The sequence below is a fragment of the Lonchura striata genome, chromosome Z, assembly GCF_050655825.1.
Source record: "Lonchura striata isolate lonStrDom1 chromosome Z, ASM5065582v1, whole genome shotgun sequence".
NCBI lineage: Eukaryota > Metazoa > Chordata > Aves > Passeriformes > Estrildidae > Lonchura > Lonchura striata.
In genome coordinates this window covers 39651845-39661058 of record NC_140740.1, presented here as the reverse complement: position 1 = coordinate 39661058, position 9214 = coordinate 39651845, and the positions used below count along the sequence as shown (strand labels likewise).

The 9214-nt window shown below is 45.2% G+C and overlaps 1 protein-coding gene across 2 annotated transcripts in view; it reads right to left on the bottom strand.

Moving 5' to 3' along the window:
* TSTD2 (thiosulfate sulfurtransferase like domain containing 2) overlaps positions 1-9214 on the bottom strand; it is a 14853-nt gene extending 5639 nt beyond the window's left edge. The window contains exons 1-8 of one of the 2 annotated variants that reach the window (XM_021537127.3): positions 9061-9213; positions 8695-8987; positions 7723-7831; positions 5937-6062; positions 3377-3482; positions 1977-2095; positions 1201-1359; positions 152-290 (exon numbers count right to left, since the gene is read on the bottom strand). In XM_021537127.3, the coding sequence (XP_021392802.2) occupies positions 152-290; positions 1201-1359; positions 1977-2095; positions 3377-3482; positions 5937-6062; positions 7723-7831; positions 8695-8987; positions 9061-9144 (1135 nt within the window). In that variant the 5' untranslated portion in view covers positions 9145-9213. Of the gene's footprint in view, positions 1-151; positions 291-1200; positions 1360-1976; positions 2096-3376; positions 3483-5936; positions 6063-7722; positions 7832-8694; positions 8988-9060 lie in introns of both variants that reach the window. The other variant, XM_085566479.1, reaches the window with a different exon arrangement.

Genomic DNA, 9214 nt, shown 5'->3' with positions numbered 1-9214 from the left:
GATAGTCATCACAAGAAATGACAGCACTCCGAGATCAAACCAAGTATGAGGAAGAACTACACAGGCCAATTTGGCTGTCCCTATCCTGCATACCTCTGGAAATTATTGCAATAGTTTCCCAGCCTTCTGCACTTACATTATCTAGTCCTACCTGAGATGATATCTTCATTGGAACAAATGGCGTAACGATCATCAAATACAAACAGCTTCCCCCTGTAGAATCCATCTGGAAACTCTTCTAGGTACTTGTGAATTCCACCTTTTAGCTGGTAAACCTCTCTGCACACTGCCTGTTTAAAGCATATTAGCAGAAAAGCTGAAGGAGACCACAGAGGTGGTGGTGTGCCAGAGTTCCCAAAGCAAATGCTGTAAATGCCAGGGGTCAGTGAAAAGCCAGCAGCCTCTCAGTGACCATCAGATGGCACCACGTGCAGCCACAGCTCTAGGCAGTGTCACTAGGGACCACTGGGCAGCTTCACAATGCTGGCTTGTTGGAATGAACCCACCTCTTCATTTAATGTTACATTCAAAATAAGCTGGCAACCTCCTCACCTGAGGAAGGTTTGCTGCACCATAGACCAAATGCTTTTGAATCTCCATGAACTGCTGCTTGTTATTCAGTATTTGTTCAGTTAAAAGTTAGTAGGAGCAGAATTTTGCAGGGTTCACATTGATGAAGTGGAAAAAAGAACCCCAAGGTTTAAATCTCTACAGAACCTATGTGTTCTGTTCCCTTGATCCTTGAGAGAAGGATGCAGGAGAAGAGTGGGATGGAAATTTCAGAACACAGAACAACACACTTTGCTGGATTTAGTTCTGGGAAAAGCACTGACTGGCTAATTTTCACAACTGTGAGATGCTCAAGATGTGCAGTAACGAAAGCATAACCTAGGCAGTCTGTGAAAACACGGCAGAGTATTTTCAAGCCCTCCTAAAACAATCCTACAAATATCTCTTCTCAGTAAATGGGTTATGTAATTATTTTCACTGCTGTGACACTATTCATGCAGGTCATACTGAGCCACACTCAACTATCAGATCCTTGACAGTGTGAGACAAGCACATGTTAGAGGCATTTATCTCCACACCTGAGCATTCTGCAGTTTGTGCACAGTAAGAATTCACCAGCAATAAAAAAGACAGATGCCCTTAAAGCAGTCTCAACTCCCCGACTCTTGTGCCCTCCAAATGACATCTTACCTTGCTCCTGAGGTAAGCAGAGCCTCTTTCACAACGAATCCCTCCTGTGCAGTACATTAGGACACGCTTGTCTTTAAAAAGCTCCAGGTTTTCATCTACATAGCTTGGAAAATAGCTGAACTTCCTGATATCTGGAGCCAGACAGCCCTGGAAATGTCCCTGCAATTACAACAAATGGCCACGCAACTAGTTACAAGTACTGTTACTGGCAAGGTCTCTGCCTCAAACTAGAGTAAGTAACAAACCTTTGGGCTGGAATATTCAGCTCACTGCAGCTGTTTTAGGCAGCTCCTCAGCTGCATTTATGCATCAAAACATATATTTAAATCTGTAGGAGGATTCTGGACACAGCAAGTCTCCTCACTGAAAGAAGAGAGAGCTAAGCTGAACTGTCAGAGAGAGGACAAACCACAAGAATGCATGAGAGGTGGCAGTTTTGACAGCAGGATGCCCATTTCTTTTTGACAGATAGGACAAGACAAAAATTGCTAAAAAACATCCCTACAAATTATGCTACTTCAAACATGCTCATATTGTATGGACCTCTTTATTTTCTAACTGGCCCACACTCTATAAGCACTTGGCTAGGCAGGCTCCATCCTGAGTTGGTGGGCAGGTCCTCCATTCCTTGTGTCTAATATTAATTAATAAACTGCAGTATGTACACATTATAGTCAAGCTGGAATATGTAATCTCTTCTAATAGTAAAGTTACACCCTCACAATCATAAATACTTCATCCCAGCACCTGTAAAGAAGCAGGCAAGCAGTACTTACTATTTTACTTTCATAGAAGTTCCTGCAGTCCAGCAAGATGGTATCGCTTTGTCCTTGAGTGGCCTGAGACAAATACTGTTCTACCTCTCTATGAAATTCCTGAGGGGATAAATGGATTCCTTTAACAAAACAAAACAAAAATTAAAAAAAAAAATTAAAGAAGAGGCAGGGGGGGAAGAAAAGTGAGAAGCAGAACTATGAATCACAAATGAGATCACTGACCCAGATTCTCCTCAGATTTCCAAACAAAACTTTTTTGTTACTGTTCACAGACTTTTCATCCCAACTCAATTAGCCAAGTTTATCCATGTTTAGCTTTCTATTGGCAAATGAAAGAAAACACAGCACTCTTCCATGCGATGGAAAAAGGGCAGACAGGAACTTATCTCTGTGATCTTTGCTGCATCCCCCTAGTTACTCTTACAGCTGTAGAAGAGGGAGTGACATGTGCCACTTCTCTTTGCTCATGTCATTAAACTTGGGGGTGCAGAAATACAATTTTTAAAATTAAACTCTTCTTGATAACAATAGAAAATTTCCATAAACACGTATTACTTTCAGTACAACTTCAATTTACATAAAGACTCTCAATTTTCAGGGCTTAGGACCCTTAATCTACTGAAAAACTAAAAAGCTCCATCAGCAAAATCCCTTACTTTATTAAAAACTATCCCAACAAGTAACCTGCCAGAGTAATAGGAATCATCTCCATAAAATGCTACAAAAGAGGAGGAAAAAGAGCAAAAAAGGAAAGAAATAGCCAAACATACAGTCCACAAACTACCAAAAAAATGGGAGCAAAAAATAATCCTCTTCCAAATTCAAAGAAAGATGCTGTGGAAGTTTGGCACCAACAAAACCTCTTGGTGGAAAAAAAAGCCCAAAGCTGCTCTGTTAATTGCTATTTGCTGTGCTTCTGCTTATCACCGATGTAAGCATCCTTAAAGCAAATCCACAGCTAGGAACAGCTTATCAGGTATAATCCACACTAAACAGCTACAGTTAGGACAAAACAAATGCAGTCAGCTGGAGTTCATGCAGAGGTTGGATCTGCTTAGTGCAAAAGGCAGGAGCATGGCTGTTGGCTCCAAAATGAGTGAAGCCAAGTCAGCAGTCCCTACAACAAGGTAACTGCTCCATGTCATCTGAACTCTCCCACAAAACCTGAAGTTAATTCTGAAGTTTTCTGAGGCAGCTAAACACTTGGCTAGGCAAAATCTAGGCCAGCAAATTCTCTGCACCAGTAGCTTTTGACTACCAGTGAGATACCAATTTCTGTATCTATTTCTCCTGTGTCCTGGCCATTGTGCAAAGAAAGGGAAGTATTTTTGATGAAGGATTTTACTCTTCACTCACCTCTCACTGGGTGAGAGGCTTTATTTTTCATTACATAAACTTACCAGTTTCCTTGTAAGACACTATCTTTGGATCAATGCCCATAGGTACAATTTCTTTGAATACTCCAACTCGAAGGTCTGGGAAACAGTGAGCTCCTCCTGCGCTGCTCTTGGAAATCAAACATAAAAAATATTTAATTCTACAGATCATTAGAATATGAAAATATCTTTGTGGCTGAGGGAAAGAAATGCCCTTCCTGCTGAACTCGACACTCTAAATCCTGAAGTTTAGGCAGTGGACACCTAACACAACCTGGAAGACAGGTGTCTTAGGCCCAATGACTGCAGGTGAGACAGACAGCATTTGGCTGGAAGTGCAGGGATGCAGACCAAATTTTAGTCAGCAATATGTTATTAGCACTTATTGTGAGAAAGTTGAGGCCCCTATAAAAGCATGCTGATCTTGACAGGAATGTTAAATTATGTCCTCCAGTAATGGATCATGCTGCCACATGTAGGCCCTGCTGTTTTCTTCATCCCTCTAGCACCGGATACAAGCACAGCTGTGCCTCCAGTTGTGACGTGTGTCATGGGAACTGCAGTGTTCACGCATATGACAGAGATGTATGGGAGGTCAGCCAGGCACAAGATTTGCTAAAAGTGGAGGCTGGCACCTTCCCCTCCCTTCAAACTGAATCGTGGGATTTCCTCTTCACAAATCCTGGTAAGCCCTTTTTCAGTAGGCACCCCCACTGCAGGCTACAGGGAGTGTGAATTTCTGTAGGACCGAGCCTCAAACATGGCTTAGGCATCATCAAGTATATAAACACTCAAAGAAAAGTCCAGTGCTGTGTAGCAGTGTTCCAACTATTATGGGCCACTGGGCATGCTGGTAGCCCCAAGTACAGTTCTCTCTCCATGTTGCAGTGTGCTTTCATCGTTTACCCCCAAACCCTGGTTCCTCCCCTGAAGTTGTCCTCCCAGGTGTGTCAATCACTTCTCCTTTCCCCACCCTGACCCTCTGCCAAGCACTGTCTGTCACTCCTGGAATTCCAGAAGGGCATAGAGTGATTGAGCAGGTTCAAAAGATGCTCTCCACCCCTAGGAAGGCATTGGGCCATCCTTTGTCCTTTGTCCCGTGAGACGTCCTCTCCTGTACCTGGTTGGTGGCTCCCTATCCCTTCCCCCGTCCGCTCCCCCAGGTAAAAGAGAGGGGAACCACACGGTCTGGGAGTGGTGGAGCTGCGACTGGATTCAGAGGCCTGCAGGCCAGAATAAAAGCTCTGGATTAAAACCCTCCATCAGAACCGACTCCTTTCCTTCACCATAGCCTTACAGGCTTCTCTGGCAGAGGGAAACCTGAGGAGCAGACCCTCTGCAAGGAAGCTACATCCACAGCCATCTGAGCTCTGGCTTGTCTGGACTTGCGTCCATGCTCCCAGCTGCAACATCCAGCTAGCTAAAGGTGTCTCTGGGGTGAAACACCACAGTGGCTGCCATTTGGTTCAGCAGCAGGGCCAGACAAGCCAGGGCACATCCCATTCTCAATATTGGTAACACCAATAACTCCTCTATCCCATGTCTTCATGGCACAGTAACCTGAAAGCCTCACTCACTTGGGCATACAACAGTCAGGAGGAACTGTGAGACAGCAAACACTATATTTGACTAATGCATGAACACTGACGCCCAGAGAGATCATGCAAGGTTGAAGGTTTTGCCAAGGTAAAATTCCATCCCTCTTTTTTTTTCTTTTGTATCTACATATGACTGTAACTAACACAACTCCTCTTGAAATTCAGCCAAGCATAACAGACACTTATAAAGCTAGGACTGAATCATCACTGCAGCTCAGCATGGAATTTGATTTTCGCAGGTTTCACTAACTCCTTTGATCTAGTTGCTTATGAAAAAATAGTAGGACTCCCTGCAAATAAAACTGTGTGGAAAAGAGCTACAGCTTAAGCAGAAGCTTTCCTTCCTTGCAGAGAAGCCAGAACTTAAGAGTGGCTGGCAGCCAAAGCCTACCAGATGCCATATAGCACACCAGCCACTGCTGCCTTCATCATGAGACGACACCAATCAGTATGTATACTCCAGCCAAACACTAAGTGAAGTAGCAAGAAACCTCTTGACAGTCCCTGTGTGTTTTCTCTGGAAGATACCCAATCCATGGAACTGACAGTGCACCTATATGGGCACCAAAACCTGCATAAACCTAAACCAGTAGTACTGCTTCCCGTCAAAGCAGGGTGAAGAGGACAGTGTGCAAACACTTTGCTGGGCTAAGTGTATGTCATGATGCCTGCTCAGTCTGCAGTAAATGCTTGTTGCAGAATGATGGGGCTTAGGCACACTCCCTCACTCACCTGTATTCAGGGGCTTTGAAGCTGCACCCATAGCTGCCAAAGCTTGTAGCAGTGACTATCACTGTCCATGGAAACTCCCAATTCTTGTAAAAACCAGCAAAGATTTTCAGTACGGTTAAGATCCACCAACTTAGGTAAGTGGTGGGGGAGCAGAACTGCTACAGCAGAAGTAATACTGTCAAAAAGGAAACTACTTATTTCTTGAAAATTAAATTACTTGCATTAATAATATCTACGTAAATTTTTTGTCATACCTTGAAATCCTCTTGACACAAAGTGTTTTTGAACAGAGGCTGGGAAAGCATAACTTTAATGTAAAGACTGGTAGCTACTTTGCTTCCACCAACTGTCCCATTAATCCCCTCTGAAGCAACTCGTACCTAGAAGGCAAGAGGAGAAGCTGGGGCTGAGCCTTAATTACAGCAAAAGAGATCATAGTGAAATTGGCAAATTATGAATATGGCAAAATATTTGCCTGTGACACAGGGCAGGCACAGGAGTATGTTCAGAAAAGAGACTACTGATTAAGGAAGGAAAATATGGTTAGTCTGAAGTTGAACATAAAGACAATAACCAGGAAAAAAAACCCTCAACAATCCAGTAACCATTTCTCAGCCATTTTAAAAGAATCACACCAGGACAGTCAGAGAAGTCCACTCAATAAACAGAGAAATGCTGTATAAACACAGAAATTGCTGTCTGCAAATCCTGCAGTCGGCATTAGAATTCCCACTGGAAGTTACCTCAGAAAGAACAATAGGTTTGTGCTGCATGACTCACACAGCTAAAAAAGAAAATGTGAATATGCATAACATTGTATCAAATATTAATTTTTGGGATGAGTCATTTTATCCCCAGCACTGACAAATGAACAAAAGCTCTGAAGTGGGGGTTGGGGGGAAGGGCGAAAGACTGAATATAAGAAGCAAGGAGAAAAACAGCTGATTGGGCTCTACCTGTCTTGGAGATGAGATGGAAAAAAAAAAAGAAAAGAAACTTGAGCAAAACACCAACTACCAGAGAAGACAGCTGAGCAGAAAAAGGAGTGAATGTATGACAACACTTCACCCCCAGGCCTGTGTTGATGTATCACTGGCAGAGAGCAAGAAGCTAATTAGGAAGACAAGTCTCAGATAAAAGGATTTTCCTGCTCCACGTTGCTCTCCTTCTCCTCACAGATAGCCTAGGAACATCAACTTTCTGAGACTAAAATTCACCTTTGCACACAGCATCCAGAGGTCAGGTACACAAGCAACTGATGTCATTAGTCTAACCTGCCAGGAATGAAAATAACAGACTGTGCAGAAAAGAAAAATGCTACATTATGGTGTAGTCTAAGGTGTTGGCTGTTCTCACCTTCCCAACAGTATGGCTTACAGCTTGCTGTAGCCACTCTGCATGGAAGCCCACTGTGCACTGAGGAAGGAGGATACAGGTGCCCAGTGAGTGGAGCAGGCCCAGACCCACGCTATCCCTCCAGCTTGGCCCTCAGGCTGCGTTGTGCTGCATGTGTCCTTCAGCCACAGCATACACCCAGCCTGCTAATGCTAACTGAGATGCCTGAAAGCAGCTCTCTGCTGACACCAATGATTAAGTCACTTTCATCTCCCTGCCTTTATAGAAAAATGCATCACGACTTTCTCATGTGAATATCCTTTCTGGTTGACAGCAGGAGTGATAAAAAGACTGTTTCCATGTGTAAAACTGATGGAAACAGGGTAATCCTTGCAAGGCCAGGGTCTGCACAGTGTGCTGCCTGTAAGGCTCACTCAGTGCCACACAACCCAGGGCTCCCTACATCAAAAGGGATTTAAGGGGATTTAAGATTATCTGTATTTTTTTTTCTTTGTTGTGATAGCTCTTAAACAGAATTCTAAAAGATACCTTACCAAGTCTGAGTGTCTGTCTTAATGGGATCATAACAGACTAACACTTTCTGATGCAAAACACATGTGGTTCTCCATATAACCCATCATCCTGCACTACGTAAAGATATGGGGCTTTTTCCTTTAAGAATAGAACCATTGCTGCAAACCTTACCTTGCCAGTGAGATGTAGATGCTGACACAAAGCCTTCTGCCAAGCACAGAGTTTCTCTGGATCCCTCACCTCACAGTAACAGTAATAGAGAAGTACGTCTCCCACCTGGCTGCCCACAGCATGGTAAAGGTAAGCAAAAAGAAAAATAATGTTAAGAAAGAACAAAATTGTACTATTAGCAGTAACCATTCAAAAAGCAGACAATTTTCTTTTGGCAGATCTGTAGAGAAAAAAATCCCCTGAAACAAACTTTGTAGGGATTAGACCTACTGGGTTTGGTTTATTACAAACAGAATGAATGTTAACCAAAAAAAAAGCTCCCAGACTTCTAATCCTCGGGACTAGTTACAAAGTGAACTTTGTACTCTCACTTCCAGGGCCTACCATATGCTCTCCCCACACACAGAACACAAGAATTGCTGGCTTTTATCCATACATGCAAGCCATTTGGCTCACTTTACCAAAATGGCACTTGAAAACTCAAGCACTTGAGCTGTCTAAATTTAAAAAGCCTAAGTTTTTTGTGAGATTGCACATTCCCACATTCTGTGCAGCACAAGCTGAACTCTGTCACAGTCAGAAGCGTTTCTATGAACCTTCTTCATAACTAACTTCAGGAACTTGAACGAACAGCAGAAAGGAACCCGTGCAAAGCATATCCTGCTGTTCTGCCCTTCTCTGTTGTGGTCCTTCCTTACAGATCCAAGCTGTCAAGCAACACCCATACAGACCTGCTTTAACAGTACAGAAGAATAGTTCAATCCACCGTTAAAAACTGCAAGGGATCTAGCTCTTTATATAAAGGATACACAAAGAATGTGAAGATCTAGAAGAATATTGGGGAATACTCTCTTCCTATACCTTAGAAGCGTGGCTTAAGAAGTACTTCTCATAAGAAGTACACTGGCAGATGATCATGTAAAGCCGAATATCCCAGTGCTGGAGCTTCAGGGAGGCGAGGAGCTTCCTTACCTGGTCAGATCGTCGTGGCTGACGTGGCTGGTGTCCGGGAGCGCCCAGGAGATCTCCGGGCCGCCGCAGGAGCGCCCGCTCGGCCGGGCCGCGCCGCCCGCGGCGTCGGCGGGCGGCGCGCCCAGCCCCGCCTGCCGCCCCACGTCCCCGGAGTGGTGCAGCGCCACGTGCCTGTGGATGCCGGGCAGCTCCTCGAACGCCTGCCGGCAGCACCGCCACCGCACGCCCTCTCCTCCGCCGGGACACCGCGACGCGGCCGGCACCTCCTTGGCTTTGACGAACAGGGAAAAGGCCTGGAACGCACCGCAAGCGTCCTCGTTACCGAGGTTACAGCGCGGCCCAGGCCCGGCCCCGGCCCCGACCCACCTTCCTGCGGGCGGCCGCGCACTGCTTCCTGCCCGCCGCCGCCCCCTCGGCGCTGCCCCGCGGCGCCGCCTCGCCCAGCACCATCTCCCCCTCTCCGCCGGGAAGCGCCCGCTCTCCGCCTCCTCCCGCCGGCTCCGTCCCCGACCCGGAACGG